Below are 15,372 nucleotides of genomic sequence, written 5' to 3'. Positions count from 1 at the left end.
GATCGGTGGCTGTACTGAAGGACGCATGTAAGTACATGACATCCATAATCTACTAGAATATCAATCTTGCTGTGTACTTTGCCATATTAACTTGTGACGTTAAATGGTTCTTTTATTTTTAATATATAAGGATTCTTAAAGATTTAATGATAATAATACATTATTTTTATTGACAAAGTAGCACTTTATTCATATGAAAAAGTAATACAACATTAGGGCCTGTGCTCGATTTCTTATTTCTTTTTATAATTATTTTCAAAAGCGTATGTAACGAGAAAACTAGAGAAGGCCTTCTTTTCGTTTGGACAACTTACATATTCTATATAACAATAGGTCAAAATTACAAATTGTGGGAATCTCGTTGGCCTTAAAAGCCTGTCATTGTGTACTACGGGTTAATAATGTCCTTGTTTACAACGTTGCATCTATATAACTATGTTTTCAATGTTTCCTTTTTCAATTCTATTAAATCCGTAAGTCGAAGTAATGTACAATATATCGTTAAAACCATTTTTTCTTTTTTGCAATATTGTATACCCTTTTAAAATATATTTATAAATCTCCATAATCACGAGCTATCATCATTTATATGTACCTTAACGTCCTTTATTAACACTAAGCACCCAAATGTCACTCAACATATTGCAAGTTTGATCAAATGCAATTGAAGCTTACCCCGAGCCTACTGCTACCAGGGTACGTATGTAGTACATATTAAGTCTTAAATCTTAAAAAAAATATATACTCAAATTTCACTTCTTTCGTTACTTCATTGCTTCCTCAAATTTGTTTTTTGTATTGAATTCTTTCCAATAAGGATTCATAACTGTCAGGAAGACTATTATGAACATTTCACAGTTTTATGATGAAATATTTTTAGCTTTCAACAAAAATTAGAAACGAGAAAAAAAGAAACGTGTTACTCCTAAGTTAAAACTTGAGACTGAACTTCAATAAAGATAACACGTAAATATAAGTTTGTATTATTGTATCTCATTCTTTTAACCCGTGGGACAAAATGGGACGATCACTGTATATAATCAAATTTTTACTGAATAAAAATATTGAAAATTCATTACTTCACCATAATAATGGTGCACATATAAGTGCTTTGAATCTGGTACAGTAGTGTTGATTTATGTAAATGCGTGTTTTCTGTGTTGCGTGTAGTTTCTCCTAAATACATGAAAGTAAATAAAAAAGTTTCGCCATCTGTGATCCTTTACCAAAGCTCCCCATCTTTTTCTTTAGCTGGCACTTCTATTACTCGTGGTTTGTCGATTATTCTGGCTGTGCGATTCCCTTTCTCTACGATACCAATAATCCACGCTTGGTATCCTTCCTGCTTTTCGATATCTTTACAATATGCAGCAGCCTAAGAATATGTAAATTATATGAATTTGACCAATAAGAAACATTTCGTTAATAACTTCCATATTAACGAAAAAAAAAATAATTGTAAGAGAGTCGACAGCACCAAGATGTCTACAATAGCAAATCGGCATGGAAATCTCTATTTCTTTTCCTGCCGTTCTTTAGAGTATTTAAAGACAAATAATATACTCTACTGTATTAGCAGGATTTGAGTAAAATACTTAAAGAACAAAAGATTTCAAACCTGTTCTCTAGGTAGGCAAATAAGTAATCCACCGCTGGTTTCCGCCGAGTGACCTTGAAGGAGTTGAAACATGTTACCGCACGCTTTTGCTACAGCTGCCATTTTTGCGATTACGGGCAAATTATGAATAACAAAAGAGACTTCATTCTTTTGGTGTTTGGCCAAATTTTGTGCGTGTCCCAAAAGGCCGAAACCCGTAACATCTGTTGCTCCGTGTGCATTGTATTTATGCATTAATCTAGCCGCTGGAAAATAAAAAGATCAATTACTGTTGTTGTATTAATAAAAATATCAAACTACAATTTAACACATACCTATTCTGTTAAGCCTGGCCATACTATCCATTGCTCTCTGATAAGCTTTCCTTACATCATCTTCACTGACCACAAGTTTAATTCTGTTCCAGCGATCTGGTTGATCTAACCATTGGTGAGCATTAACAGCGACTTGAGTTCCAAGTGGCTTTGTCAAAACAAGAACATCACCCACAACGGCATTGTCTGGTCTGTGATATAAACAATCATCATTAAGGAAGGAATGGTACATTCATATGTCATTCATTCATTCATTGGTACATACACAATGTATTCGTTTGGTTGACAAACAGTAGAAGCAACACCACCTATTGTACACCAAGGATTAACAACTGTTTGTCCTCCTGTTACTGTTGTACCAGCTTCCAGAGCAGAATCTTTGAATCCTCTCATGATCAAGGGTACAACAACGTCCCTTTCCTTCTCAGTCATTTTTGTACTGACTCCCAACAACATTAGCATATTGTCACATTCAGTAACACCCATGGCATACAGATCACTGATAACATTTGCACATGCAATTTTACCTGGAAAAATACTCCAATACAAGTGGTTAAACAGCATGCCATAAAACAAATTTTATCCGTAATAAAGAAACTGTGTATTTTATTACTATAATTGATAGATTCAATGAATATAATATAGAAAATGTAACTATTAAAATTGTATGACAATTAAAATATCATAGTGTTGTGTATCTTACCCATCATGTAAGGATCATCAACTAATGGGTAGAAGAAGTCTGTAGTTTGTACCAAACTAAGCCCTCCATGCCTCAGTGGAGTTACGGAGGAATCCATGCCAATGCCTGAAATGCAAAATATAAATGTTTAATGTTTATCTATTTTCAAAAAGACAAGAAAAAAAATAATATTTCAAAGTTTCTTTTACATGATCTTTTTAATAGATGTATTTTAATTAAATTATAAGAAAACATTACCAAAAACATATATATTATTTGCATATTAGTTATTCTGATATTATATATATATTTTGTATATATTATTTAAGTATAAGTTGAGAACACTCGTATTTCCGGTGGCGTGGGAGAAATCGGGCGGGAGACGATAACATGGCTGCTAACACGATAGGGATGCCTATTGCGATATTTGCGCCCTAGGTATTTCCAATAAATTTCTTATTTACAGCTAAAATTCCCACAACGGATAACAAATCTCTAGTTACTATATTACATGAATAAAATATGGTATTTAAATATTAACATACAGCACCATCAGGTATGGAAAATTTTCGCCGGGAAAAATTTCTTTAATTAACAAATTGTAATTTCTACATCTTCTCTTTAATAAAAACAATTGCCAAAAAAATATAAAAATTGGAAAGAGCAATTTAATCGTAGAAACGTTCGAACAAATATTTGTATGAACATAACCAATAAAAGTTAGGAAAAAATAAAATTATTATAAAATGTCTACATAAAATCAAACATGTCGACATGCGTAATATCCTCTTGTACACGCGCGCAATAAAATCAAGCTACTTACCGATGCGTGGAATGGCCATGTGCATAAAATGGGCATGTTCATGATCTTGTGCGCTACCATCGTCGGCCTGTAGTCCCTCGAGGAGTTTCCCAAGAACCTCCTGAGGGACTTTACACCCTCATCCTTTTAGGTCGGCGAACCGCGTAAGGTGGAAGGTCGCGTCGAGATCATGTGCCACAGGGTCAAACGGCCTACGCAAAGCTAAGGCGTTTGGATTTCCACCGAGCTCTAGCTGGGCTACGGACAGGGCGTCTTGAGCAACCGGGGTTCCCTGTAGTTCCGCCATCTTGCTAAAACTAAAACTAACGACGAACCGGGTACGCGACGCGTTTCGCGGCCCTGGCACAACGATTCTCTTTCCAGCGGCTTCTCCTCCGTTCTGATTCTTGTTGCGCTATGTATCTACAAGTAGGTTCTCACGCTTGCCAGCTGCGCTCTCTGTACTTACGATACGCAGCTACAAATCCACGAACGCCGCCGACAGACAGCCACTGGCTTCGTAGCCCTTACTCTACTCGAGTAACACGAACTCGTTGCAAACGAGAATTATACTTTGCACCGGCGTCGACTAACCGGGATCGTACGTGCTAACAAAATGGACGCGCCTCCAGCTTTTACAGAATCGGAAGAACGCGCAAGGCTACTAAGAGCCCCCCCAATGTCCTTACCGTGATATTGCTTTATTCTGATAGGCCTTTTCGAATTGACGCATGCGCGTTTCTCGCTCAGCCTCCAGGTACGTCCGTATAACAACGATTCGCCCGTATCAGTCGTACGCGGAGCTGAATTTTGTTGTGTCACGAATTGACGCGACAAGTGTGCCTTTGTGACGTGTATATACTTTGCTCTTGATAAGTTCAAGCACCGACAAACTAATTATATTTTATGTATGTTACATCATAATTATTGAATAATTGGGAGAAGATTTGGTTGTTTGAATAGATGCGCAGTTTTATAAACGGTGATCGGCAAATGTTTCTCGTAAAAAGATATTCAAATTTGATTGCTACTAAGATGTATATTCTGCTTATTTGCCGATTGATAATAACACATTTTTCTATTCAAATTAGTATACATATTTATATTCCATTATAACTGATCCTGAATCGATTGGTTGAAATATCCTACACTTTTTTGGCAAAAACATTCAATAGTAAAAATTCTGATATACGCCAATGAAAGTACAATCTGATTTAAAATTCTTTCATATTCAGTTGGAGTAATATGAAAACGTAGAACTATTTCAGAATTTCTAAAGTCGTTATTTATATTTATCTTTATATTATTTTAAAAATTAATACACATCAATTAGTTTTTATTATAACCTGTTATAACTAAGAATTTTAGGCAAATTTTCCTATGTTCAGAAAAATGAAAAAGATCATCAAAAATGTGGTAATTTGTTATTGAAAGAAGATTTTTATTTTGTTTTCTCGCATTGATCCACGTTTTTAAGCTACGCGATTATTTCTTAGGATCTCTTACTAATGCAAAGTATAATTTGTAACGACAATTTGTCTGAAAAGGACCATGTTCGCATTCGCACATGCATCGTATATACAATACATTTAAGAATGTTTCTGTAGAATGCAGAATTCAGTTGTTTTCGGATAGTTCACCGGAAACAGCCAAATCTTTTGGCGCAACGCATACTCAATTTTCATTAGTTTTTTCCGTTGGCTCGAAGATACCGCGTTGTTTCGATTGACCAATCCACATTCTTCAGTGATTCTCAGTTCTGTCAAGACATGTTTTAGCCGTGCATATCTTTCCGCTCATTTCTACATATTCTGTATCTTTTGCGAATTTACGAAGCAAGGAGAATAAGTTGTTATCGGTGTGGGAATAACGGAAACGAGCCATTTCTGTTATCCAGTCCGGTGCAGTCGTAAAATTGTATACGTTCGACCGTATCTTGTTTCTAACTGTCTCTTATTATTACAAGTATTTGTGGGATTTTGTTATTTATTTTTGTGGTAAAGTATACGGTTTTGTTAATTATTTATTATTATTACGGTTTTATCGATAATAATATATCAATAAATTATAAATTATTTTAGAATACAGATTTCTCTTCACAAATTGTGTTAACACCCTTTCCAAGTCTTATATATTTTATTTTATTAAACGTAATTTAGGCAGTCTATATTGTTGTACATTTATACATGTCATTACAAACTCTAATAAAGTCTTTTAATTTAAAACTGATCGACCCTTTCATCCTGTTGATTTTTTACTATAGCGCAAGGGATATCGTTTTCGATCGACATTGCCGATTCCTTTTCGTTTAGTATTTTATCGATCAAATTCAATACCGATATTTTAAAACTTCTTTTCTCTTGTCTCGTCATCTGCCGTACGTCTGGAAGTAAGCTTTTAAAGAACAGTAAGTCTGCATCATTAATCGATTCGTCGACATCTCGTTTTTTGGCTAGGATACAATTATCCAAGCACCTATGTGATAATCGGTCGTCTGTAAGCCTCATCGTTTTACTCCTCACGAACGTGTACTCTTCGTTCTTCGAGTCTCCATCTCTTTCTGGTTCTGGCATCGTTTGGTTAGATTTGTTTAATTTCTCGTAATTAGAGGACGTATCAGAAGCGGTCTCCTCTTCGTTCCAGTTCTCCTGCGCTATTGGTCCTTCCTCGTTCAAACTGTCATCTGGCCTGAAAACAGAAAAGAAAAACAGAAAAAATAGCTCGATGAATCACGTGATATGTTATCGATTTTCTATTGCATGTCAATATAGGTCAGTTACCTGCGAAGTTTGCTGTAAGGAAGTAAAAAATCCATATAATCGGCCATGTAATATGGTTTTTTTGCTTTCGAATTTGCCGTATTTTGATTTCTTAAATGTCTACTGAAGCTCGCGCGAAGATTCTTCCATTTCTCCTTACATTCTGCAGCTACGGGAAAGATTTGCAGGGATATGAAAAATACGGTTGAACTTTTATAGGAAACCTGAAAGACATATTTAAGTTTGGAATAATTCTTACCAGAAGCGTTTACTTCTTGCGCTACAGCTCTCCACATTTTATTTCGTACAACCCTATTATGGTAGTCATTACAACTGAGATCATATAACGCTGGATATTTTTTAACTGTTAATACTAAGTTTATGTAATTCCTTGTTTCATCCATTTTTTAAATAATAAATAAATATGTCACTCTATTGTGAATTAATACCTTCTTAAAAAGAATAGATCATTTATTCAAATTAAAGTACGTTCAGCATTGACAGAAAATTATTTCTTAAAGTAACAACCGGTTGTCTTCTTAATTTCTACACGAATAGTAACCACGCGACTTTGAATTCATAAGATTTGCATTTATCGGTGTGCAGTCCGTATCACAATATCTGGTGTCATACGGAGTTCGCGAACACGCGATGTCTGCGACGCTTTCACAACTTCTGTCACTTTCACTAGTCACTTTTTCTACTTTTAGATTGATTTTCTGAATTGCTGAACGTCGAACAATAGTTGGAATATCATAGCGCAATGCGTAAAACAATATGTACTTGATCGGTGGATATGGTTCGATATCAGAAAGTTGTCGCGTCACCGACAAAACGTCATGTCGCCTCACGTCTGTCGTTTCCAGGAGTGAAGACGATATTGTTGGACCCTAGGTATACAATAGTAGTGTAAATTGCCTACTAAAATTATTGGTGTGGTTTCTATCGTATTGTAATTAATGTAAACTGTTATTTAATACATTATATCAAAGAATCAATTAACACGTTACTTGAGATGAGAAAATAAAATTATTAATGATCAATTATAACGAGCTACATTCATGCAGGGATATTTCTAGTGTGTTTGGATCGGAAAATAGAGATACACTTTTAGTTATTCAGGTATTTGTAATCTGTATTACCCTTATGCGATAAAACTAACCATCCGATAGCACAGACAACAAGAGACGTCCATGTCGGTGTCGTTATCGATAATGAATCGGCAGATAAAATCTTTCGAATTAATCAAGCGAAATAATTCATTCAGTTATATAATTCATTTAGTTATGCACAAGGTACAGAATATACATACGTATTACCATCGTTTATGTATGTAAATATAGGATAGATTTGACGTTATATGGGATATCGGCGTATCTTATGTCCTGAGATACCAATTATGAAAAAATCAGTGTTTTTTACGCCCTCTGCAATTTGCTTCGACGAATGGTATAGTATAGAAATTATGTATATACATAAGTACATATATACTTGATCTGACTTAATTGATAAAAGTATCTGCCACATAGAAACTAAAGAAGAGATACTACGTATATATGAAAAATATATTATATTTCAAACCCCCTTTCAATTTAAGAGATGTATACAGAATGTTACCTACTATTAGTATCAGAAAGAAAATAGGAGAGCTCATACTTATGATTTCGGATCTCCCAGACTAGTGCTGCCGCCAGCAGTCAAGTACTGCAGATATTCTACGCTAGCATATACAAGAACCTTTAAAGTTCGGAATGTCGTTTGTTTGATTCCAGTATCAGAAAGAAAATTTCTTCTCTGCTAGCATATCCAAAAACCTATTTAATTCTACCAAAACGAGGTTATTAATTCCACCAATATTCCCTGCGGACCCATACTACAAAAGTCTATTTCATTGTACAGTTCTACGGAAAAATTGTATTTTCCGTAATTCGATATAGATAAGTATGAGAATAACAAAATCGCGCAATAATTAACTCAGAAAGAGAAATTAATTGTTTATTATATATTTTTAGAAGAGAAAGAAAAACTTTTTCTTTCAAACGATAATGGATCAATGAAATGATGCAATAATTGTAATATATTGTCTATACACAGTAGCTTTTTAGATTTAACATTAAATTTATGTTCCTCGCGATAATTTTTTTGTTATAACAAAAGTTAAATTTTACCTTAATAATTTCAGTAGTTAACTGCTGCAAATAGTATTTCTGATGTGATGTATCTGTTTTGTATGCTTATTCGTTTATTACGCATGCTATTAAAACAGTGGTAAAAACAGAAGAACAAATTAACTACAGACAAGATTTGATGTTATGACTAATTTGTTAACCACAATTTTCATTCATCCTACTTTCATTACTGAATAAGATTTATTATAATTATTTAAAAGTTTGTCTTTATTTTTTGCCAGATTTTGATGATTTTTTAATATGCTGTGAAAATCACGATTCTGAACACTTTTGTATGTTCAGAATCACTATACGTATAACCGTCGCAGTCCCCTAATTCCACGAGATATTCGCAAACAGTTGTCGTTACTAGATCATTGAATCCGGCCCATTATATATTTGTGACATAATCCAAGTCACAAGTTTTTTTTATTTATTTATTTAATTTGTACTTTACAATTTGTCCAGCTGGACATTTAGTAAATAAGTTATAAGTGTAGCCATAGTCGACACGTTGGTCGCTTTGTTCACCAAAATGTGGCGATCTGTTTATATTTATATCCATTGGTCGCTGATCTCCTTATCTTTCTATTATACTTTACGAATTTAAATAAACAGCATCTGTGAAAACTTCGTTCACAACAAGATATGCCAGGCTATAAAAATCTTTTTTGAAAATTTTACGTCGGTATAGATCTCTATTATTATTTTTTATTATGTAGCGGCACTAGACCGCAAAGAAAAATTCTCTTTCCAACGGTTTCGACGGCACATAGTATGCCATCGTTGGAAGACTGTATATGAGACCGACGAAACATAAACAAGGTCGCGATAAAACGTAAGTGTCGACAGGTCTAATGGGCCAACGATATCCCCACGGTCCTTCCGCCAAATATTCGGAAGAAGGCGTGCGTGACCACGATCGCGGACGCCTAACGAACACGTGCGTAGTGGGGATATGGAAAGATGACAAAAAGAAAAGAAAGGGATTAAGAGATCAGTCGTGATTGGGGAGTCGTAAGCGAGAGTCGTAAGAGAGGAGTCGTGAATAAATAGTCGTCCGCACGAGTCGCGAGCCGAAAGTTGTAAAGAAGCCGCTAGTCGAGTTAATAAACACACTGTTAAATAAAACGCCGAGTATTTCTTTGGCACCCTACACATCCTACCACTTCAAGTTGGTGACCATGACGTTATTTGAAACGAAAGTGATGAACATGTTCGTGCCACATAAACATCGTTTCTGTAGATTTCTGTGTTCGAAATGGCAAATACCAACGAGGAAGCGCACGCAACGAACGCCACGGACAATGTAGACACAGTTGGTCAACCATTCCGCGTACCGCCACTATGGCCTCAAAGAATAGCGCTGTGTCATGTTGGAAGCGCAGTTCGAGGCCGTGCGCATCACAAGTGACAAAACAAAATTTAACGCCATTGTTGCGATCCTCGGGGAACGATAGAACAAGTCGAGTATATAGTGCTCACCGGTGACGGGACGATACGAGCGGCTCAAGAGCGAACTCATTAGAAGACCAGCCGATTCAGAAAGTACGAGAGTGCGGGAGTTGCTCGAGATCGAAGAAATGGGGGATAAGACGCCGTCCAAGTTCTACAGGGACTTAAAGAAGTTGGTCACTTCATCAGTTTCGAACGATTTTGTATGACGCTCTGGAAAAATCGTCTTCCGGCAAATACGCAACGGGTCCTGGCCGAAACGGACGCAAACGTCCTGACCGAAATGGCAGATAGGATCCACGAAATACGACCAGAGGTCGGAGGAATCGCAGCGGTCAACTAATAACCGAATCGTGTCTCAGACTCGATGTACGACAAGGTAAGCTGATTGGAGAGGCAAATCAGCGCAATGAGTCTCGACTGTTACGTTCTATTTGGTTGCCGAACGAGAAGATAGCGTTAACTGACGTTAAATTCAACTGGTAATAAGCTCCACTTTCGGCTAACCTGCTATGTGCAGGAATACTGGCACGGGAGAGGATTAAAGTTGCTCGTGAACAAGTTTAAAATATGTAGTGGTTTATTCAGATCTTACTCGGTCTCCGATAAACAAAATGATAATAATTCGATAGACGAACTGTAATTATTATTATTCGTTAATTATTATTACTACTTTTCTGTGTCGCTACACTTATTTATATCTGTTGGAGATGAAAAAACATCTAGGTCTTCCTTTTGAAAATGTTTGGGAAGATCCCCAACGTTGGTTCAACTGCCGACTTTGTTTACAATTTAAATTGTCCCAACATCGCTACAGAAACATAATTAGACAAATATAAAAACATGGATTTTAGCAAGATATAGTTTTTAACGACTTTAACTGCCTTTCACCTGAAATACTGCTCAAATACTTTCAAATTGACGTTTCAACCGTCTCGATGTGAAGGAATCCATCGATTCTGCTTTCGCGCCACGGGACGCGCGGGTCGCGGGACGTGACATCGATAGTCGGCGCCGTCCAAGACCACGCTCGTGTAACGTCAACAAACATCTCCAACCGACTTAGGAAATTTGAACCACCTTGCTCACGACACCGACTCCCGAAACAAAGGAATATGAATTCGGCACGTAGGCATAAGATAAATGAACATATAGAAATGCTGGGTCTTGATCGAGGTTTCAGTCTTTCGGTAACGGTCTACTCGCACACTTGTGATCTTATTATAGAATAAAGGTATCTCGAACTCTGGTTCAAAAACCCAACATTTTTTTTATTATTATTTTCTCATTATTTTTACGTAACATTTTTGCGATCCTACCAGGATCCATTTGCTTCAGTGTAAACGAAATTACGATTTCGGTCTACGGACGTCATTGAAGATAGAAGGATTCGGACCACTTGTGTTGTGAACTCTGTTACCAATAATAATACCACAGTGGATCAAATCAGCGGGACTACTGTCAGTATAGGACAAATCAACAGAACGAGTTTGACATTCAAACAACACCTTTGAACGTGCCACAGAGGAAAACACCGCAAAGGAACCTCATTCTACGAATTTACGTATCAAGGTGAGAAAAGTCTGGATTCTTTTAAACAATATAGAACGCGAAAAGTTAGTTTCTCTAGCAACTCTAGTGAAGAAACAATGAACAGCAAGAAAGACTCAAAAGTCGAGACAAGTTTATCCTCTACGAGTGAAACCCAAAATAACACGGGATCACTCGATTCCTTTACCAGAGCAATTTTAGACTTAGTACAGAGACAGAACGAAGAATTTCGACAACAATTTAACGAAATAAAGAATGCATTAAGATTAGAATGCACGAAGAAAATAGAAAACGCGCTAACGAAATAGAAATATTAGGTAGAAACCCCTCTCTTGTTAAACTATCACAAATATACGTAGAATCAACTGAATTTGGTTCCATGATGACTGACGATGACGATAATATATCAGTATTAAAACACGATACTAATCCACCTCCACCTATGCCACAAAGACCACCAACATACGTCCAACCATCCAATCCAACAGCTGCAAACTCTAGAAATCTAAAAGCTGAAATTGCATTAAAATATATTCCGATACTAAATGAAGAAGATGATGTAGATGTAGAAGATTTTATTCGTGAAACAAAAGAAATGAGAATGATGTGCAGCGAACAAACGTTATTATTAAAAATAATAAAAATAGAGAGAATTGTAGGAAAAGCCGCAATGGCAATCCGCAATATCCACATTAACGAATTCGAAACTCTGTACGAAGTATTAAGACGTAACGTAGCTACTCAAGCATCAGTAAGAGAACACCGAGATCAATTAAAAGAAATAAGGCAAGGATTAACCGAAAGCGTGCAAAATTATAACATTAGATTTCGACGTGCTTTTAACGAACTTCAATACAGCATTACCAATGAATATAAGGACGAACTCGACGAGCGATGAACGATCGACTATACATGGACTCTGTGACTGACTATGTAAGAGGCCTTCGTTCAGAAATCGGGCAAGTGCTGTTGGCTAATTCCCTCCCAAACATCATCGACGCAGAAAAAAAGCAATGGACGTGGAAAGATACTTTCGCGAAGACAACGCTCGCAGACGGATGACACGATAAACAACCGCTCCACCATCTTATCGTAATCAGACGTCTCGTCCAGTAGATAACCGCTTCACGATTACAAGTAACATGAATAACAAAACTCCACCCACACAAAACATTCAACCAAGAATGAATAATTTTACAAAGCTTGAGAACCGACCATTAAACGAAAGGACACAAATGAAATGTGTCAAATGCAATCGATTGGGACATCTTGCCAATCAATGCCAACATTTTCGAATACCGCCTCAAACAAAAGCCCCTCCAGGAATAAACCTTATTCAAGAACAATCAGAATTAACAATGCTACCTCAGGAAGATTACCCACAATACGACTACAATTACCAGGACGACTAGGATTGCGATTTCTCGTCAACTCGGGAGCAGGAATCAACTTACTTAAACGAGGATGCTACCCAGGAAGAACAATAATACCAGACACAAAGAAATTCTCCATGGGACATTTCAAATACGAATCCAATTCCAAAATTAAACTAAATTCATTCAACAAAGAGGTAGAATTTTCCTTAATCGATGATAATTTTCCTATTATAGAAGACGACATATTAGGTTTACCCGGTTTAAATCAGTATCGATTCGAACTCTCCAATAAAACATTAAAGTTAGATAATAACACCCTTCAGCTGCAGCGAGAACCAACCCTCGCACCAGGAGAAACCGTTCAAAAAATTGTATACGTCGAAGGAAAGCCAACGCCAGTATGCTTTATCAATGGTGGTAAGTCCTCAGTTCAAATTTCTAACATTATTGAAAATATAAACACTATAGATCAAATCGAAAAATTCAAATCTTTGATTCGACTATCGCACATAGAAAAACCTCTTAGAGAACCTATGGAAAAGATTCTTCTCTATTACATGGACGTATTTAATTTAGACATTACCATGCACATGCCTTGCCAAGCATTCCATTACGTTAAAAGAAAATAAGATCATCAACGTAAAATCCTACCGTCCTCCCGAACATCATAAAACCGAAATAATTAAACAGATGACTGAAATGTTAAACAAAAAGATTATAGAACCCTCTCTGGCTTTCCCTATAACTCTCCTGTCTGGGTCGTTCCAAAGAAAATCGACGCATCAGGGAAACAAAAGTGGTCAATAGTCATTGATTTTAGAAAGTTAAACGAACTAACAGACCAAGACGCATATCCACTACCTGATATTGACAATATACTCTCAGAACTAGGAAACGCAAAATATTTCTCCGCTTTAGACTTATCCTCAGGATTCCATTAAATACCCACGGACGAGAATTCAAAGAAATATACTGCATTTAGCACACCACAAGGGCACTTCCACTACAATAGAATGCCATTCGGGCTCAAGAACGCACCTGCTACCTTTCAAAGAATGATGGATACCACGTTGAGAGGTTTGATTTTATTTATTCATTAAAATTTACAATCAATATTGACGTTTGCTGATAGTAGTCTTAGTAGGTGTGGAGGAGCGGATAGCGTTTATTATGCTCATGTCTAAGTATTCTGTGGCTGCTTCGATATCTTCATTAGTTTTTAGTGAAGTTAAGATTTGATTAACGATCATTGTTTCGTTTGTCTCGATGATATCATTATATTCGGGCAATCGATAGAAGAACATAATAAAAACTTAGCCATTATATTCCAAAGACTCAGGAAAGTAGATCTAAGAATACAACCAGATAAATGTGAGTTCTTAAAACCCGAATTAGAATGTTTAGGACATGTAGCGACAACAGATGGAGTAAAACCTAACCCTAAAAAGATAGAAGCAGTAAAGAATTTCAAACTACCCAAAAATCCTACACATGTAAAATCATTCCTTGGGCTAGCTGGATACTATAGAAGATTTATTAGAAACTTCTCTAAAATTGCCAAACCGTTAACAGAACTAACTAAGAAAGACATACAATTCCACTGGACTGACAAAACACAACTTAACTCCAATACATTAAAAGAATAACTATGCCAGTATTAAAATATCCCGACTATACGAAAACACTTACGTTAACAACGGATGTCAGTAATGAATGTTATTTGATATGGGTTTGGGGTTATTAATTAATCGATTCACGCAGATTCGATTTTCTTTAATATATTTTTAGGTTCGTACAACACGTCTTAACACACAGAATACACTCGGTCAATTAACACGTGGTCGACTTTTAAGATAAAAGAGCGTCGTTAGAAGTCGTACCAACTTAGCTTGTAGTAACTGGCGATCATGCCAACCTAACATTTCTCAACACTCCCCTTTGATCGTAGTTCCTACAAGCCCCATAGCATTGGTGAAATACTGAATCTTAACCCTATTTAAGCCTTTGGTAAGAATTTTTTTTTTTTTTTTTTTTTTTTTATTTATTTGTTGAAATTACAATCAATTCTCGCGTTGAGAATTTTCAGTAATTTTTCTGGCGTGGCGCAGTGACATGGCTGTTTATTTACAATAAGTTAATACTTATTATAGATAGTTATAATTTATGATCTATAAGTATTATAAGTAAGTGCATATGCTTGATTTGGATAATTAAATGAATCTAACGTTTAGGTCTAGCGGGTAGTGCCTCTTCAGCCTGCGAATCTGGTCCGTCGTATCGAGTAATCCAGTGATTAGGGGGTTTCAGTGTTTGTTGATTCTTTTGCTGTATCTGTTGCTATATTTTGCTATTTCCTCTTTGACGGTGGGTATCTTGAGGTCGCGGTGTATTGTTTCATTGGTTACATACCAAGGTGCGTCAATTAGGGATCTTAGCGTTTTCGATTGAAAGCGTTGGAGTATTTCGATGTTGGAGTTACTTGCTGTTTGGTAAGAATGTCAGCGACATTCTCAGGGCTAGGTATATATGTATAATCTAATATCCCCTTCGACACGCAGTTCTTAACATAAAAGTAACGCACTTTTACGTGCTTAGAACTTTCAGCAACTACTTCATCCCTTGACCATGAAATAGCTCCGATATTATC

General features: G+C 36.2%; 2 protein-coding genes across 4 annotated transcripts; both read right to left on the bottom strand.

The window, feature by feature from the left end:
- Positions 1-160: 160 nt before the first annotated feature.
- LOC126863948 (inactive selenide, water dikinase-like protein) lies at positions 161-4,082 on the bottom strand. Its single transcript, XM_050614722.1, has 6 exons — positions 3,438-4,082; positions 2,636-2,740; positions 2,198-2,459; positions 1,933-2,123; positions 1,619-1,863; positions 161-1,375 (listed from the first exon to the last, which is right to left on the bottom strand). Exons 1-6 carry the CDS (start codon positions 3,721-3,723, stop codon positions 1,223-1,225), a joined length of 1,242 nt encoding a protein of 413 aa, XP_050470679.1. The 5' UTR covers positions 3,724-4,082; the 3' UTR covers positions 161-1,222.
- A 1,353-nt stretch (positions 4,083-5,435) lies between these two features.
- On the bottom strand, positions 5,436-7,598 carry LOC126863950 (uncharacterized). 3 transcript variants are annotated; one of them, XM_050614724.1, is made up of 4 exons: positions 7,338-7,598; positions 6,435-7,065; positions 6,197-6,344; positions 5,436-6,104 (listed from the first exon to the last, which is right to left on the bottom strand). In XM_050614724.1, the coding sequence occupies exons 2-4, from the start codon at positions 6,577-6,579 to the stop codon at positions 5,636-5,638; spliced, it is 762 nt and encodes a 253-aa protein (XP_050470681.1). In that variant the 5' UTR covers positions 6,580-7,065; positions 7,338-7,598; the 3' UTR covers positions 5,436-5,635. The 3 variants fall into 3 exon arrangements, with proteins under 3 accessions (XP_050470681.1, XP_050470683.1, XP_050470682.1); XM_050614726.1 differs by having other exon boundaries at positions 6,435-6,539; positions 6,625-7,596; XM_050614725.1 differs by having other exon boundaries at positions 7,495-7,590.
- Positions 7,599-15,372: the final 7,774 nt, after the last annotated feature.

The sequence above is a fragment of the Bombus huntii genome, chromosome 3 (assembly GCF_024542735.1).
Source record: "Bombus huntii isolate Logan2020A chromosome 3, iyBomHunt1.1, whole genome shotgun sequence".
In the NCBI taxonomy this organism is placed as follows: domain Eukaryota; kingdom Metazoa; phylum Arthropoda; class Insecta; order Hymenoptera; family Apidae; genus Bombus; species Bombus huntii.
The sequence above is the reverse complement of the archived record's forward strand: the minus strand, read 5'-3'. Positions and strand labels throughout refer to the sequence as shown.